The sequence below is a fragment of the Octopus bimaculoides genome, chromosome 1 (assembly GCF_001194135.2).
Source record: "Octopus bimaculoides isolate UCB-OBI-ISO-001 chromosome 1, ASM119413v2, whole genome shotgun sequence".
Taxonomy (NCBI): Eukaryota; Metazoa; Mollusca; class Cephalopoda; order Octopoda; family Octopodidae; genus Octopus; species Octopus bimaculoides.
In genome coordinates this window covers 57,558,351-57,578,127 of record NC_068981.1, presented here as the reverse complement: position 1 = coordinate 57,578,127, position 19,777 = coordinate 57,558,351, and the positions used below count along the sequence as shown (strand labels likewise).

Sequence of the window (19,777 nt, the reverse complement as noted above, 5' to 3'; positions counted from 1 at the left end):
ATATATATATATATATATATATATATATATATATATGTAGTTATCTGTGTCTGTACTTGTCTCGCTCCCCCCCCCCCTCACCATTGCTTGACAGCCAATGCTGGTGTGTTTATGTCCCTGTAACTTAGCAGCTTGGTAAAAGAGACCAATACAATAAGTACTAGGCTTATAAAGAATAAGTCCTGGGGGCGGTTTCTTCGGCTAAAACCCTTTAAGGCAGTGCTCCAGCATGGCCACAGTCAAATGACTGAAACAAGTAAATGAATAAGAGAATATCCACTTGATTAAATCTGTTATCTGGTAAAATGTGGAGTATTTCATACCAAATCATGTGACAGATCATAACACTTTTGATGAGTGTCTTTCACCAAAACCTCAGTTTTACACACAAATCAAGTGAGTAAAAGGTGGAAACTGTATGTAAGCTAATTTCTATGAGAACACCTGGTGGTGGAAAAATATGACCTTGCTTGGAAACATATATTCATGTGTGTGTGTGTGTGTGTGTGTGTGTTTACACTCTTGTCTTGACAGCATGTGATGAACATTCTGTCATGCCAGCAATATTGTTCATTTCCAGTCTTCTGTTGAGATCATGTCAACTTACTTGGAAACAGTGAGTGTGGGTGACAGGAAGGGCATCAAACCATAGAAAAATGTTTCAATGAATTCCATTTGATCCATACAAGTGTGCAAAAGTGAACATTGAAACAATGATTAAAATACTGGAAGAATGGTGTACTGATTACTGCTACAATAAATTCTTTATTTATTACTCAGGGTACTCCACCTTTTAACATGATTGTCCAAATTCTTACCATTGGCTTCTTCATTATTTTCTTGTGTGTGTGTGTGTGTGTGTGTGTGTGTGTGTGTGTGTGTGTGTGCAAGCATGCAGTGAATTCGTAAATGTGCAATTACTTTATATTGATATTTAATTTACAGAGTACCTGTGTCACACCTTGATTGAAAATAATATTCATGAGCATCTGTGTACTATTCTCTGCAAGTATTTAAAAAATGAATCTCTGTTGGAGATGATCATGAAAATGCTGGTCAACTTGGAGAATAAATGTAAGGCTAAAACATTTCTCTTGCTATAGTTTCTAATGTGTATCAAAAGCCACCAGTGAAGGGGTTTGGTTTTGATTCCTGACTGAAGATGTTTTATTTCATTTATGTTGGAAATGGCATAAACTTCACAACCTAATAAATCTCTATTTTCCTTAAATATTAAGGCCTTATATCTGTTAAGATTAAATGTACATTTCCCTATCTATTAGAATAGATTATTGCAAAATGATAATTTTTGTAAAAGTATATTTTAACATAACCTAATTTTGACTTCAGAAAAAATATCTCACATGATAATTCCATGTTGTAGTTGGATCAGTAGTACTGCTGACGGTAGGGATGACAGCACTGTTAGAGGTTATCATTATTTTCATTATGCTTGAATAGACCAATGACAAGTGGTATGGAGTAAATCAAACATTATGAAAACTCTGGAGTCTGAAGATAGTAGTGTTTAGTTTATTGGTAAAATCTAATTAAAAATTAAGCCAATTTATATGCCACAAGGAGAGGTTATTAGTTCTTGTGACCTGCTTGAAATGTTAAAAGTCACCTTCCTTTATGATACACAATTTTACATTATTTCACCAGTCACATACTAGAAATTATGATTGTATGAAATTGGGATACGGTTTGATTGCTACGGTTTCCTACTAGCTCAATTTTGCACTTTCATTGAAACGTCTCAGTTTTATAGCACAGAGGTATCTGAAAAGAAACCATTTGACTAAATTTTCTATGGTCATTCCTTCTATCTTGTGAAAAATTTGATATTATTGGCTGGAGCTATTATTTACAGGAGTTCATAAATTTTGAGTTCAAATCAATTGCCAGTGTTTTGTTGTGTGCTTAGGTAAACCACTTTACTCTGCATGTCTTAGTTCAGTGTTTTTTGTTGTGGCTTTGAGTGTTGAAAAAGTGGCAAATTACCATGTTTAATTGAAACTGAGAGTGTTTTAAACTTTTTAAGTTTATCCACAGTCTCAAGCATTTACCAGGGTAAAGAAAGAAAAAAATATATGAATTCAAACCTCCTTTTGTCTTTTCACTGTTAAAGAGGGAGGGAGGGAGGGGCAACACATTTTCACTAATAAGTGGGTAGGCTGGATTTTGCCAATTTGAAAAATAGTGTCTTAGTTCACCCATCAGGAATACTGTAGGTCAGCTGGGATATTTCTTGATAAAGCAACCATTCTAGTGGGAGATTTAACTATAATTCTTCTAAAATAATAATACTAAGGTCTACATGAGCTTTAGAAATAAAATCTTTCTTATAAAGCATGTTGTCATAAGAACTTAGACTCTAATACACTGTTCTCATTCTTCAGAAAGAAAGGATTTTGTTGAAAGAGATTTAGCTGTTATAATGCAGAAATTTGGTTATTTTAACATGCAGATTTAGATACTGTAATACGGAGATTTGGCTGTTATAATATGGAGATTTAGAAATTATAACAAAGGAAATTTGGCTGTTATAATACAAAAGATTTTATTAGTAGTTTTATTGTGTTGTTACTGTTGGTGTTATATATTTTACAATCTGCCCAATAACTTTTTACTTTCATATATTTCAGCTGTTTTTTGCTACTTGGCTGACACTGGTTTTATAGCCAGAGACCTTTCTAAAATCTTAAGAGATTATTCTGAAAACATTTGTATTACTATTGAAGGGTTGAAGTTGCTTAAAATAGCAGGTAAGACAGCAATCTTAATTTAATAACTTCCACATTCTTTTAATTAATATTCAGTTACTTATTTTTGTGTTCCTTAGTTTAATGATTTGGGAAAATTGTCTAGAAGTGGACTTAGTTAACCCTAGTGAAAATAAAAATCTGACCATGAATAGGTGATTAAATACTTGAGGTGAGGGTAATCAGATAAGTCTTAATTTTTAATGAAATAGCAAGCATTATGAAAAAGAGATAAGATTACACTGACAAATTTACAATCCTGTTTCAAATCTCACTTTTAGCTGGCACTATATCTCTAAAGGTATAACTGCCAAGCAGACATAATTCCAATTGTCTGTTCCTCTAATGTTGATAGATATTACGAATTGAAAATATAAACGTTTGTTATTTCATTCTATTCATTTCACTTTATTTATTTAGTCTTAATATTAATCTGAACCTGGATCATGTCACATGGTCTTTTATAATTTTTTATAATTTTATTGTATAAAATGCTACTGTATAACAGGCCACATCTCATTCAATGTCCAGCTTATTACTTTGTATTCAGTGAAGTAGGCTGAGCTAGCTGAATGCTTAGGGTAAATTAATTTTTAGTAGCTGATTCATACTAGTTGTGAAAAGTTTCAGATGTAGTTAAAGTATACTGTTGTTAGCCAGTGAGATCACTTTAAAATTGAACTATGTTTCTTTGGATAGAAGAGGTGGTTTCAGTTCTTATAGTGATATAGCTTGAAAAAGAATATGTTCTGTCAGACTGAGTTTCCCTACATATTCTCTCAAAAACGTTTTTCAATAGTGCCTTCACTTACAAAAGTGAGAGGCTTCATATCTACATGTATGAATATTAATTTTTAACTAATATATTATAAAGTATTTCATTTTCTTTGTTAGTGAGCTTTCATTGTGTTGACCAAATTGAAAAATGGATTTTCCCTATTTATAATTCACTTTTCAAACATATGGTATCATCAAAAGTTCAGGTGAGAGCAGATTGTTAATTTCATAATTCAGTTTTCTTTCCTTTTTCTGAATTCCAGTTATTCAAAAAATTTTCTATAGTAGTTTATTAATGCTAATAAAAACAATAATGACAAATAATACTAATTATAAATTATACTAACAATGATTTCTAATTATGGTACAAGGCTACATATTTTAGGTATGAGTATAATTGGTTAAAAAAATTACTTATCTTTCGTCCTCTCTCTGGTGATGTACTGCTATAGGGTGTGTCCACACCCTATAGCAGTGAGTAGGGGAAAAGCAGGAAGTCTCAGCTGGTAGGGGTTGCAAGAGTGTATTGGGAGTGACAAATGGGGTTTAGATGAGGGGATGAATATAATGAATGATGGGCAAATGTTGAGGGATGATAAGTAGGAAAGGTATGGAAGAGTAGGTGACAACTGTAAAGATTCAGTGGTGTTGAGGGTTGAATGTGGTGAACAGTAGATAAGAATGGGTGATCACTGATACATGAGTTGGAAGAGAGACAGAGATGTATGGGATGTAGATTGCAAGAGGTGGGTGAGGCAAGCATAGAGAGAGTGAATGATTATTTTGATGAAGTAGGAGAGCTAATTTGGTAGCTCAGGAAGGTGATGCAGGTGGAGAGGATAATATTAAGAATGAAGGATGTATTTCAAGTGAAATGTTTCTGGGTTGTGAGAAAGATAAGTGGTCACAGGGAAAAAGCTGGTGAAATATGCAGTTCTGCTCATATTTAATTACAGCAGCAGAATACTGCAGTTAGAGAAATGTTGGGCAGTAGGAATGTCTTGAAAAGGAAATAGAGCAAGGGGCCTAGTGGTAGACATATACATATATTTCCAGAACCAGTTTTGCCCAGATGGGGGAATCTTCTTTACTTCATGGAGAAGAATGAGAAAGATGAAAACTGAAGTTGAGGTCATTTCTTTTATTCAGGGATATAATGCTTAAATATTTGCTCTTGACAAAGATTACTCATTAATAAGTTGAACCTATAACAACACATCATTTTTATATCGTTTTTATTGAGAAGATAACGTTTTTTTTTTTTTAAATTTTGATACAGATCATAGGTTATAAAACTGTTGTTGAAATATTGAAGAATTACCCAGAGTTTATTGATAGCGTTGGGGAAGATTCCACAAAGAATCAGTAAGTTGATATTTTGAAAGTTTCTTATTGGTACAATTATTTTTCTTTTCAGTTTATACATTGCATAAAATTACTCATTACTATTTATGATTAAAGTAAGATGGTCAGTCGACAGAATTGTTAGTATTCTGAACAAAATGACACTAAGCATTTTGTCTCTCTTTACATTCTGAGTTCAAATTCCACCAAAGTCAACTTTGCTTTTCTTCCTTTTGAGGTTGATGAAATAAGTACCAGTTGAGCATAGGAATTGATGTAATTAACAAACCTCCTTTCAACAAAAATTTAAGGCCTTAAGAAGTTTCAGAGACTACTGTGTTGTGTGCAGCAGTATTCTGATGATCAATATGTAGTGTGTGCATGCTGATTGTTATTATGTAGAGCCCCTACTGATTTAGGAGGATTGGAGAAGGTACTAAAAGTTTTGAAGTTAAACCAGAGCACTGTTAGGAACTGCAAAACAGAGTTACAGCATACAGCAATGTAGCAATTTAAATATCTGATGATATTTGATTTCTAGAAAGGGAAATGGGATAGTTTAAAACATCTCACTGAGCTAAGTTTCTGACTTTAATTCAGCCCAGTGGGATACTTTTAACACAGCATTTATCTCATTACACCATTGGCTGGAGACATTTCAGTACTATTTTTCAAATTTCAATTCTTTACTATTATCAAATAATTCCAACACTTAAAATTAAGAAGGCTTCCATTTGTGTCAAAATTTTCTTAGAATAAATTCCTTTTTTCCTTTATTCTACATTGTTATGATTTTCAACCATACTCTAACTGGAATATATATGTGTGTGGAAATGCGAAATTTAAATAAAATCATTATTGAATGATCTTTAAATAAGTATAGTTTGTTAATTCTAGATTTAATCTTTACAGGTATCCAGTTCATACATTATGTCTGGGAACAATCCTGCAACAAAATGAAGACAGCAACATTTATGTCACAGCTTGTGAAGCTATTTATTGGTTAGCAGCTGGAAATTGTAAGACTCTATTTATTTTGACTGAGAAATATTATACATATATGTATATTTTTTGTAGAAATGTGTGTGTCTGTATAATTATATGTGCAGATAAGTGGTGTAATCATGGAAATTTTGTTATATGTTCACTTTGATAGACATTTAAAGACATTTTGTATGAATGTCCACTTGGACATTTGAAGTAATTATGTAACATCCACTGGAAGAACATTTGGAGAAATCATTTATCATCATCGAAAATCAAATTTTATTCCAAATGGTAACCATAAATATAGCAGTTTCTTTAGAGGAGTGAGGATTTGAAATATTGTGAGGTTTATGACTTTTCCAATCACAATGTGAGTTAGAATGGTTTCAATCTGGAATCAAAAACTATATCACAGTCTCAGTTCACTTGTAGCTTATCTCCTGTTCTATAGAGCATACAGTTCAATTATGACTATATTAACAAGTTTAAACAGAAACAGGACCCGTTTGGTAAAGAGGGGATCAATTTTAGTTATTGAACCACCTATGCCAGCATGGAAGGCGAATGTTAAGTGATGATGATGATGATGAAGCCAATGATCTTATTGGCACTTACTTTTGGCATGAATAGTAATACATGTCCGTACATGATTTAACATTAAAATAGTGCAACATTAAACCTGAGAGGCCATAACACATTTAGATTAACCAAATGTGCCAAATATTGCAGCTAGCTAATCATATTACATTAATATTTCAAAGGTATTTTTTGCTGTGTATTTTTCTATTTTGTTTTTGTAAATTTTTTAAAGTTTTAAATTGATATATCTAAAAATAGTATAAGCCAAAATCTGGAAGCAAAAATTAAAGTAAAAGCATTTAAAATACTGAAATTAAAAATAAAATTCTAAAATTCAATAAGAAAAACCTCAAAATCAAATTGATTGAAATTGTAAAATTTTTTTTCTCATTTATTGAACTTTAGTTTGAGTTTAAATACAATTCCAGATTTCTTTTCTTCTGATTTTTACACATTAAAATATCATTTTGTGTCTGCTTTCTATGCTGAAATGGGTTGGGTGTATTGTTACTATCTGACTCAGTACTTATTCATAGTTTCTGTCCTCCTGCTCAGGTCAGAGAAATACATTTTGCTTGTCTGTTTCATTTTTGGCTTGGTTTCTATGGTTGGATGCCCTTCCTACCACAAACCATTTTATAGAGTATTCTGGGTGTATTCTATCATGGCACCTACATTAGAAAGGGTGTCATACCCTCAATAAGACTAAAGTATCCTTTCAACCCTATGTTGTCTCCACTCATTCACCAATCACTTTACACAGTACATTTTATAACATTAAATTTCAAACTAAAAAATGTCCTTAAAAAAAAGCAATCAAAATTATAATAAATTGTTAAAATCCATAAAAGTTTTCAAATGAAAAATGCATGTATCAATATTCAACAACTCTCTTATACAGTGATTTATTTATTTTCATTACCAGATCAAGTTTCAGATCTTTTTATGCTAAAGAACACCTATCAGCAAATCTTAGAGATAATGCAGAATCACCAAAGCAATGCTGCTGTGGTGCTCTCAGGCTGCAGAGCTCTGCGAGCACTTTGTTTGTTCAGGTATGTTAAAAATGTACATATATCTTTTGTCTTTAGATGGTTGGCAAAATGTTTAGCTTGATACTTAATGACAATTAAGAGTAATAATTAGAGAAATAAAATAGCATCTTTTCAGCTAAAAGGTCACTTGTCTCCTATTCCCTTTACTGTGAATATAGCATGTGCAGGTAAATACTTTTAAATGTTGTATAGTCAAACAGTGTGACAGACAATAAACTGTAAGAGTTTTGTTATACATTGTAATGCTTAATCATGTTAGAGAAGACAGCTGGATAGAAAGATATATCAACAGATAAATTGGTAGAAAGATAGAAAGTTAAATTCAAGTGAAATAACTAATAACCTTAGCAAATTGCCTTGAACTGTGCCTTGTTGCTGGGTGTGCAGTTGTTAAGTTTTTCAATAGGTTTATATGTTCATCCATATTGTCAGAGTAAATAGATGGATACAAGGAGAGAAGGTGGCATTGATAGAGATTGTTAAATAGTATATTAACAGGTATCTACATAGTATGATAGACAGATAAATATACAGATAGTTAAATATAAATAAGATAACCTTAATTAGTAAATAACTTTGTACTGAGCTTTGTTGAAGGTTTGGTGCTGGCAATGATTTAGTATACCTTAGATTATCTTATATCAATGCTATCTTTGTGGATTTTTATTAGTTAATAGAACCATAGTACAGAGCAATTGTATAGTATAAAAATTTTGTATATGTACATCCTGAGTTGCATACTTCTGGATATGCTCTTCTATAAGACTGTTGCAATGGTTTTCCATTCTGTTCACAGTGGTGCTATGACATTAGGTGTGTGTACCATTCTGTAATAGGTAGGACAGGGCTGCCTTCTTGAAGGTATTTTGTCATGCACACATAATTCTTCACCTTCCACCACCCCTGTCTGATGGTAGGTACATACAGTTCTTGTTCTTTAGGGGGTTAAAGATGGATTTCTCTCTGGCTCTCTGGTTGGTGAGTGGTTAAACTTTATTGTTCTTAACAGGCCTTGGCATTATCTTTTGACTTTGTTCTTAAAAAATTCTTTCACTGCAAGCAGTTTGCAGAATTCTCCTTCATATGGTTAGAGTCTAAGTTTATGTATTCATAGCAGTGCACTGTAGATATGGGTGTAATGATTTTATGTTCTGGGAACCTACAGCTATATCAAACTTTGGGCATTTACTTAGGATCACTGCTTCCTCTGCGGTTAGTGTTTCTATTAAATCAGTTATTTTTTAGTGTTTTATTATAACATTATCACAAGAGAGGCCACTATCACTGGAGTGCCATCATCACTGCATTCATTGCAGCTTGTGGTGTCTGAATCTTCCTTGTGAAGGCTCTCAGTTACAAACTACGTTGTTAAAGTCAGTTATAGAATGATATAAGTAGTTCTTGGGAGAGAAATGAGACATAGAGGGTAGAAGGGAGAGGCTGAAGTGTGAGAGGGAAAGTATTGGAGAGTGTGGAACAAGAGATGGGCAGAGGATGGGGAGTTTGAATAAAATAGAATGATACGTAACTAGAAGAGAGAGAGAAAGAGAGGGGAGAGTCTGATAAGAAATGTTGGTAACTGTTATCCTACATCCACTCATCTATGCTGGTATAGGTTGGACAGATCTTACACATTTCACCACATGGTATAGTCCTTTATTATCTGACATAACAGCAAAAGAGAAAACCAGCCAACTTTGTTATGTATATAAATGTGAAATAACTTTGCATTACCCTGTGCATATAAGCGAAAGCAGGGTATTGTAATCACTCATCTTTGTCTGTTTGCAAAATTACTGGAAAAAAGCTGAATGGATTTTCACTACATTTGGCAGAAATACTCATTGGGTGAGCGGCTCAAAATGACGAATATTTGGTTTGATAATCTTTTAAGAAAAAAAAAATTTTTTTAGAAATCAAACTTACAAATTTTCCAATAAGCAAGTGGTCATATTATTTGTTCACTTTCTTTTTCATATGAATCAACCCTCATCTGCATGTGTATAGATCATGGTGTACCTATGTGCATAGACATATGTGTGTACATACATACATAGATACATAAATACTGACATATATATGTGACAGTGTGTGTGTGTGTGTGTGTGTGTGTGTGTGCATGCATGTGTGTGTGTGTGCATGCATGTGTGTGTGTGTGTGTGTGTGTGTGTGCATGCATGTGTGTGTGTAGTGATGGATTTGAGGGTTTCACTTATTTACAATTTGATTTCTTAGTTTCACCAGAGTATAAATACCTATAATGGTGATATTTCATTTATGACTTGATTTCTTAATTCCACTAGAGTATAAATAAGTATGATACTTAAAAAAAAAAAATTTAATTGAACTTACAAATTTCCCAATAAGCAAGTGGTCATATTATTTTGTTCACTTTCTTTTTCATATGAATTGACCCCCATCTGTGTGTGTATAGATCATGGTGTATCTATGCGCATAGACATATGTGTACATACATACATACATGCATACATACATATGCGACTCTGTGTGTGCGTGTGTGTGTGTGTACACTGATGGATTCAAGGGTTTCATTTATTTATGAGTTGATTTCTTAATTTCACCGGAGTATAAATACCTATAATGAAGAAAAAATTCTATTCAATCAAAAAGCATGGGTAAGCAATGCATTGTATGTCACACTGTAATTTGTGAAAATGTTTATCTGTGTGCAGAGTATACATTGCCCTGCCGATGCCTTTCTTTTTCATTCTCTCTGTTTTATTTCAGACCTTATAACGAAAGGTTGCAGATTACCCAGTATATATGTATTAAAGAATTGTTTGAAAACCTGTTTACATCATTCATCGACAATCCTGCCATTTTGATGGAAGCAATGTGTGTACTGGCAAATCTTTTAGAATGCAGTATGTTTAACTTCATTGTTATTGTCTCATATCAGATAAACTTGTGAAAATATTGCTACATACCTACAGCATGCATACATATACATGGACATGCACAAAAATATACATGCATACACCTTTGAAAATAAGGAATATTTATGGAATATTCTGATGTAAGTCTTAACTAAGTGTCTTCTATAGCATTTTAGAAATGCCTGGTGATGCTCATGTCTTCTTGAAGCATCCAGTCCATTATTTAGTTTAGCTTGTCAGTGGAAGTAATTACCAAGGTGTGGATGAGAATGGTCTTGGAGCCAAAAATGAGAGTCAGGTGAAAATCAGTGTGCTTATCTATCCTTAAAGATGCTGCTGCCGAAAAAAAGGTATTGTTTGTAGCTGAACACACAAATACATTAGCAGACTGGAACCAATTCCTTGCACAGGTAAAAAGATGGAAGCTTGCACGGTACTGGCACATATCCCACCACAACTTACTGCCCAAAACCATTCTTCAGGACACAGTTGAGGGATGGTGAAAGATAGGTAGACACAGAAAATCCTGGTTTGACAGCATCAAGGACTGGACAGGTCACACTGCTACAAACTTGCTATGCATGATAGAGAACAGAGACCAGTGGGGACCACTGGTTGCAAAAACATTTAGAATGGTACTCCAGTGACTGACGGCATCAGTTAAGGATCTTGATGATGAGGATGATTAGTTTAGCTTGCTAAGATTTTACTTTGAGAAATATTGCCATTAATCAATTATCAAATATACAGAAAACAAATGAAAAAAATGCTTTTTTTCCCCAAAAATGAGAAATTTCTGTACTGCAAAAACGGTAGCTAACCAAGAAAAAGTAAGGTCATTTTCAGATTCAGCGCCCTCAAATTAGCTTAAAAAGTTGTTTGGTGTCTCAACATCATTTCAAAAATCTTTTTTTGTTGACCAGTGTAATTAGTGAAACAATAGTGAAATGAAATATAAATGCAGATGGAATTATTTAGTTTGTCTGCAAGTAATTTATTTAAAAAAGATACTTTGGCTATCAATATGAAGAGACTTAGAACAACTTCAATCAATGTGTAAAAATATGCATGCAAAATAAGAAGGTGCTGTTAATAATAAATGCAGTGGTGAGGATAATGTGGTTCGTAACTGTTATGACATCGTTTTGAGATTTACTTTTGACTTTTATTTATTGTAATTTTAATGTATACAGTTTTGTGCATTTGAACATACTGTTATGGTTCTCTTGGTTTTTATTTTCCAGACATCAAAGTTCTGTCCACAGAAAATTACTGTAGTTTTTACAATATCATAAGTGCAATGAAACAGTTTTCTGACTATGTTTTAATCCAAGAATCAGCACTGGAGGTTTTGACTGTAGCCTCTAAGTCTGGTAAGCAATTTTTGTTGTATTTTTCTTAGGTCTGGTCTGTATTGTTTGACAGTTGAGTAAAACAGCAATTGTTTTTTCAGGTAGTCTATTAGGTAAACTTGGCCACTTCTCAATGTTGTCCTGAAGTGTTTGTTGCATATGTGAGTGTGTTTGTGCACACACTATATATGTTTATGCAATAGCTAATTGTAAACATACATATGAAAAATTAGTCTATGTTTCTATTTTTCTCAGAGGATTGCTATACATGTATTTAAAGATTATGTAAAAAATGTTTTTATCAGTTTCACTTTCAGAAAATAGCTATAGCTAGATAAGATATGGCATCAAAACTAAAGAAATTAGCAAAATTATAATATATTATATTATATATAAAATTATATTAGAACACAAGAAGTATACAACAATCAATTACTCTAACATAACATAACTGTATGATGTAAAATAACCAACAGATTAATTGAACAACTTATTAATAATGGACTTATTCAGTAAAGTGCAATTAAGTTCACAGCACAAATTTTACTTTTTATTTATATTTTCTTTAGATGGGGTCCTTTTACAATTGCAACAAGAAGGAATTGTGAAATTATTTATTGATATTATGGCAAGGTTTACTGAGAACCTGTGTAAGTATTTTTCAGTGATATTATGTGGTCACATTTATTAGTTCCTACACAATTTCAAAATTAATTATTAATAAGCAATAACTACTACTTGAACTTTTATGGTGGTTGACCTCTAACTCAACATCATTCTGACTAACTCAACAATTAACAAAAGCTTTCATTCCAAACCAAAATATTTATTAAACAAGCTAGAGATTTCTAACAAGAGGAAATTTTATTGAAAGATGTAGTAGAATACAGAAACCTTTCTGCACGCTTGAATATCTTTTGTATCAACTTGATACCAATATTAGTTTCAAAGGCCAGCAATTTCAGGGGAGGGGATAAGTTAATTACATCGACCCCAGTGCTCAACTGGTATTTATTTTATCAACCCTGAAAGGATGAAAGGCAAAGTGGACCCCAGCGGCATTTGAACTCAGAGCGTAAAGACAAAATGCCACTAAGCATTTTGCCTGACATGCTAATGATTCTGCCAGCCTGCCGCCTTAATTAATACCAATATTGTTGAAAAGTAGCACAAGAAACTTTCATAAGATAACAGTACAATCCTCATCAAGTTCTTTGTTTTTGCTGAAAAAGTGTTCCTTTTGCCAAACTACTATATTATGGGGGGACATAATCAAAATCAAATCAAGCAGTAGTATAGGGATGATAAACACAAACATAATGACCCCACCCATACATACACACACACACACGTGATAGCTTCCACACAGTTTCCATTTACCAAATTCACTCACAAGGCATTGGTCAGCTCAGGGCTATAGTAGAAGACACTTGTCCAAGGTGCTGTGCAATGAGACTGTGGTTTCACAGTGAGCTCCTTAACCACACAACTGTATGAACACTGTATTCATTTTATCAAATCAGCATTTGGTTAAATTTTATGGAATACAATTGTTACAAAAATAATCTATGCATTTCCAAAATCAATATAACATTAAGAACTAAACTTTTTTTGTAATATTGATTTCTTCTGATTTGACATATTGCCAATTTTCAAAGTGGGGAGGTATGTACTCTACTAACTCAACCTTCATATATTACAGGTATCACCCCTAAGAATAAAGTATAAAGTGAATTCCAATAAATTTCAGATTCAAAACATGTTGAGATGTATTTGGTTTAATGTGTTACTGTTTCAGTTTCTCTTACATTTAATGTATTTTTGAAACTCTAAATTAACTTGGAATTTTTGTTCGTATATGTCTGTGAATAAATATGAATTTTTGTTTTTGTGTACATGCATTCTGAAATTGTAATTACATTTTACCTAATAAAATTTTTCAGGTATTCAACGGAAAGCTCTCTATCTTCTGCAGTTGGTTTTGTCAAAAGACCTAAGTTCACAACTTTATGTGAAAATGGCAAAAGTCATCATTAATCTCATGTATACTTATCCATTGGTATCCAGTATTCAAATAGAGGTAATTTCACCAAGATATCTTGGATTAAGTTTTCATACTGTTGGTTAATAATAGTTGGTAGGGTGCTGACCTATGGTCTGAGGAGTCTGTGATTCACATCCTGATACTAGAACTATGATTGTCTATAACAAAGATACTTATATCACTCAATAGTTCCTTCTACCTAGTTGTAAATAAATAACATGTAGCAACTCTTAATATTTATTATCAGTATAACAAGGGGCTGTGAGCTACTAGAATCATTAGTACATCAGACAAAATGCCTTGCAGCATTTCTTCTAGCTCTTTGTGTTTTGAGTTCAAATTCTACTAAGGTCATCTTTGCCTTTCATCCCTCCGAGGTCAAAGAGATAAAGTCCCAGTCAAGTATTGAGTTGATGGTATTGACTAAGCTGTTCCTCTCAAAATTGATGGTTATTTTTTGTCTAAAATAGAAACAATTATTATTAATACATGTCTTTCTTCATTATATTATCCCCAATATTGAAAGGACCCTTCAGATTAAGAATAGTCTTTGATATCTTTATAATTCACTTCTCAGATATTTTCTTTAAAAATAAAACTTTATCTTTTAATCATTTTTTATTTATTTTTTTTTTTTTCAGTGTTGTATTTTAATTCTACTGCATCAAAATCTAGAAGCTTATCCAGACAAACATATATTTATTAATCAAAAGTGTCAAACCCCTATCTTTTCCAATGCTCTCCATTCAAGTCCCAACTCAGGTAAAACTGATGCTATCATTAATATTTTCTTTACTGTTTTTAATATTAACATTGATTAAGGATTGAACCACATCTGCAACCTACATTTGACACCCAGTTGGAGTATTTAGGTATTTCACAAATTTTGTGTTATTGAAGGTATAAAAATTTATGAAATTGCATTTTCCTTTTAAGACATCTTATTTAATTGCACCATAGTTCTAATGTGTGTGTGTGTGCATGTGCATGCATGGATGCATGCATGTGAAAGAGAGGATGTAAGCACCACACATTTTCAAAGTAGAAAAATCCATATCATGAATTTAAAATAATTTAATAATTTATAATGTAGTCCATCTTTTCTTCAGGTGCACATTTTTTCCACTTTGGAAACATGTGTAGTTCTCACCTGCATCTCCATGTTTTTCCTTCACATATTTGTTTATTGTGTAAGCTGCTTTTGAGCCTGAAGCTGTATAGCACTTGTCATCTTATCAAGGCTACTATTTTTTACATGGGACGAAGTATAGCTGATATGTTAATAGATTTTATTGATCAATTAAGTTTTCCTTCATGTATGCATACATGCATACATGCATGCATACGTACATACATACATATACATAGAGAGACAGAGAGAAGAAGAAAGAGAAAGAAATAAGCAAGGGAGTGTTGGTGATAGAGCTTGTATTGTCAAGTCAGTGGTGATGCACTGAATGAAAGAGGTAAAAGAGACAAAATCTTTCAATTAACTGAAAATTGTTTCCTACTTTGAGAATACAGAAAGTTAGTAGTAATTGTTATGAAACTAAAAGGAAAGTAGACATAATCCCAAGAAATTAAAAATCTATTTCACAAAACTTAATTCACATGCTTAACGGAAATATGATCTTTGTTAGCAAATAAGATGACAGTTATTGGCATGTTTCAGTCTTGTTGCAGCTTATCAGGGAAGCTTAGCCAAATTTGGGATTGCTTGATCAGCTAGCAGAGATTTTTACATATTGAAGGAGAGTTACAAAGAGTTTTCCTTTCAGGGTATGATACATTGTAAGCTGTTGATTATGATTACCTTCATTGCTGCTATTTCTCTCAGCTCATTATATTTTTTAGTTCTACGTTTGTACACTGCTCGGGATTAACAAATAAGACTGAAAAAGTGAAATGAAAATAACATTCATCTACAAAATTCTTGTTTACAAGCAATATCTAAGACATAACTACTGGATACAGTTGCATCATAAAAAGTATAGCCAAATGTCACTCATGAGCATGTATGGCGTGATTACATGTACCATGTTTTTACTAATTGTTTTACATGTCTATGTAGTCTTGAGCAGACACTGACAGCATCTCAGTCCCCTCACCATTAGCTCAGAATATCCAGGATGTGACAGCTGGAAGGTGAGAGGGCTGCACTAGCACCCTGGATCATACTCATTACAACAAAATAGACTGGAACAACATGAAATGAAGTGCTTGGCTCAAGGGCTCATCACACTACCTAGTCCAAGAATCGAACCAATGACCTTATCATCATGAACCAAATGCCCCTAACCACTAGGCCACAATTGCAATGTAGTTCACATAATTTCAATAGCATAAAGGCAGAGAGCTTGTAGAATGATTAACAAGTTGGACAAAATACTTAGTGACATTTGTCTCAGCATTTTAAGTTCTAGGTTTAAAATCCCACTGAGGTCAACTTTGCCTTTCATCCTTTTGGAATTGATAAAACAAGTCCCAGTTGAACACTTAGGTCAATATAACTGACTTACCCTAACCCTTAACCCTTTAGCATTTAAACTGGCTATATCCAGCCAAAATATTCTACCTATTTTATGTCCATACTGGCTAGATCTGGCTTCTCACACCAACCTTACAATGTCATTCTAAAAATTAGCAGATACCTCATCAAAATTTCATCAAAAAATTTGAAACCATAATTACAATAGCATTGACTTTAATTCATTGTATGTTAGTCAGTCACAAACTTTATGAAATAAATTAATAAATTTTTATATGTCAAGTTAGCTTATGTTTGAAATGAATTACTATTATCTTTTTTTTTTTTTTTTTTTTTTTTTGTTTTCAGAACTATTTGATTCAGCATGTAGGTGTTTAAAAAGTCTGTGCAATGGAATTAACAAGTCTGTTATGCTTATATATGCATGTGCTGAAGGTAGATACATTGTAAGTATGGTCATTATCATTACCTTTATTACTTTTATCAATAGCAACACCATCATTATTTATTTTATGACGACTATCACCACCACCACCAAGGGAATTTGAAATAGTGATTTATGAATCACTTTATTCATCAAAAATGTCTCAAAGAAGCAGTTACTTATAACAGTAACCACTAGGATAATATTTTTGTATTAGCCAATGAGGCAGTTACTAATTGACTACCCTATCATTTGAATGTTTAATGAAGTCATCATGATCATCATCATCGTTTATCATCTACTTTCCATGCTGGCATGGGTTGGACGATTTGACTGAGGACTGGCGAACCAGATGGCTGCACCAGGCTCCAATTTGATCTGGCAGAGTTTCTACAGCTGGATGCCCTTCCTAATGCCAACCACTCCGAGAGTGTAGTGGGTGCTTTTACTTGCCACCGGCACAAAAGCCAGTCAGGCGGTACTGGCAACAGACACGCTCAAAATGGTGTTTTTTACGTGTCACCTGCACAGAAGCTAGTCCAGTGGCACTGGCAACGACCTCGCTCGAATGATTTTTTCATGTGCCACTGGCACGCTGGTAACGATTACACTCAAATGGTGCTATTTATGTGCCACCGGCATGAAAGCCAGACAGCTGCTCTGGCAATGATCATGTTTGGATGGTGCTGTTAGCACTCCACTGGCACAGGTGCCAGTCATCGAATTCGGTTCAATTGCGATTTCGATTTCACTTGCCCCAACAGGTCTTCACAGGCAGAGTTTAGTGTCCAATGAAGGAAAGGTTGGCATGGGTGCCAGTCGTCGAATTTGGTTTGATTTCGATTTCATTTGCCTCAACAGGTCTTCGCAAGCAGAATTTAGTGTCCAATGAAGGAAAGGTATGCATAAGTGGGCTAGCTACAGCCCTGGCAGAGGCCTTGGATTATGGTCTCATTTGACTTGCCAGGTCTTCTCACGCACAGCATATTTCTAAAGGTCTCGGTCACTAGTCATTGCCTCGGTGAGGCCTAATGTTCGAAGGTCGTGCTTCACCACCTCATCCCAGGTTTCCTGGGTCTACCTCTTCCACAGGTTCCCTCAACTGCACTTTTTCACACAGCTATCCTCATCTATTCTCACCACATGACCATACCAGTGCAATCGTCTCTCTTGCACACCACAACTGATGTTTCTTAGATCCAACTTTTCTCTCAAGGTACTTACACAATGGATGTGTAATTTCGAGTATGCACACTGACATTACACATCCATTAGAGCATACTGCCTTCATTTCTTGCGAGCTTACGCATGTCCTCAGCAGTCATGGCCCATGTTTCACTGCCATGTACCATGGAGCAATGGAAGGCCTCTTCAGAACCTGCTTTAATAACCACAAGTCCCCATTCAACAGCTCAGAGAGATGTAACACCACAACCCTAACCAAGAACATCTGGACTTTGAAAGAAAGCACCACGGAGTACAGTATAGAGCAGAGGATCCTAGAAAGATGCAAACCATATTTGATATAGAATATTACTGTTTTCAATAAGGAATCTTATCTTATCAAATATTAGTAAAAATTTATAAAAATTTGAAGTAAAAACAGGGGGTCAAAGCATGTCTGGAGTTTTTTTGTTGAAGTCTTTAAATATAGTTTGGTATTGAGTTCAAGGTGTTAGAGAGGGTGTGTAGTTGTCTATTGTCTAAAAAGAATTTCTGTGGGCTCCTGTCAAGGGAGTAGCTTAAAAACATTTATTGAATGAGTTTTATGTCCACCTGTGTGTATGTGTGTGCAGAGGTGTGTGTCTGTGTGTGATTTTATGATGTTTTCTTTTGTGTGTATGTCTGTGTGAATGCATGTGTGTGTGTGTGTGTGTGTGCAGACGTGTGTGTATATTTATGATTTTTTTCTTTTGTGTGCATGTATATTTGTGTGTGTGTTCTTGGGATATTTTCTTTTGTGTCTGTGTGTATGTGTGTGTGTGTGTGAGTGTTTTTTTATTGTAAATTGTATTCATCAATTTCACATACACGCACGCGCGCACACACACACACACACACACACACGCACACGCACACACACACACACACACACACGCACACGCACACACACACATACACACAAAAGAAAACATTGCAAAAAACATACACGTACAAACGTCTGCACACACACACAAACATACAAAAGAAAACATCACAAAAACACACTCACACACACCTCTGCACGCACATACATACACACACACATAAAAGAAAACATTGCAAACACAAACACACACACACACAGATACACTCACTCACACATACAAAAGAAAACATCACAAACACACACACACACACACACACACCTCTGTACACTCACACACACCTCAGCACACTCACACAAACACACACACACATACACACAGCTGGAGACGCCCAAATGAAAATAGCATACACACACACACACATACACATACACACAGGTGAAGTGGACATAAAACTCATTCAATAAATGCCTTTAAGCCACTCCTTTGGCAGGAACCCATAAAGATTTTTTTAGACAATAGACAACTACACACCCTCTCTGACACCCAGACAGAAAATAAACTGCTTTTACTTCAAATTTTTATAAACTTCTACTAATATTTGACAAGATGAGATTCATCATCGAAATATTCTATATTCTCTTTATATAATTTTAAAATCATTTTATAAATTCTTTCTTAATTGAAATGTCTTAGATTTACGTCTGTGTTATTTCCACCTCCATCTTTTATATACATGTAAGGTTTGTTTTGCAAACCTCTCCATTATAATTGTGATTTATTCATTATTATACACACTTCTTTTATATATATAAAAGAAGTATGTATAATTATGAATAAATCACAACTATAACGGAGGGGGTTGCAAAAACCCTTACATGTCTAGAAATAGCTATCAAAACTGCTATAAAGCCAATAAAGCTGTCGGCAGACGACATGACATAAAATCCAAAACTTAAATATATATATATATATATATATATATATATATATATATAGAGAGAGAGAGAGAGAGAGAGAGAGAGAGAGAGAGAGAGA

General features: G+C 33.8%; 1 protein-coding gene across 2 annotated transcripts in view; it reads left to right on the top strand.

The window, feature by feature from the left end:
- LOC106869154 (leucine-rich repeat serine/threonine-protein kinase 2) overlaps positions 1-19,777 on the top strand; it is a 132,225-nt gene that overhangs the window by 41,708 nt on the left and 70,740 nt on the right. For both annotated transcript variants that reach the window (XM_014914759.2, XM_014914760.2), the window contains exons 8-19: positions 946-1,074; positions 2,649-2,768; positions 3,660-3,748; positions 4,822-4,907; positions 5,799-5,905; positions 7,378-7,507; positions 10,256-10,392; positions 11,649-11,777; positions 12,326-12,406; positions 13,700-13,836; positions 14,442-14,562; positions 16,637-16,734. In XM_014914759.2, coding sequence (XP_014770245.1) covers positions 946-1,074; positions 2,649-2,768; positions 3,660-3,748; positions 4,822-4,907; positions 5,799-5,905; positions 7,378-7,507; positions 10,256-10,392; positions 11,649-11,777; positions 12,326-12,406; positions 13,700-13,836; positions 14,442-14,562; positions 16,637-16,734 — 1,364 coding nt within the window. The remainder of the gene's footprint in view (positions 1-945; positions 1,075-2,648; positions 2,769-3,659; positions 3,749-4,821; positions 4,908-5,798; positions 5,906-7,377; positions 7,508-10,255; positions 10,393-11,648; positions 11,778-12,325; positions 12,407-13,699; positions 13,837-14,441; positions 14,563-16,636; positions 16,735-19,777) is intronic.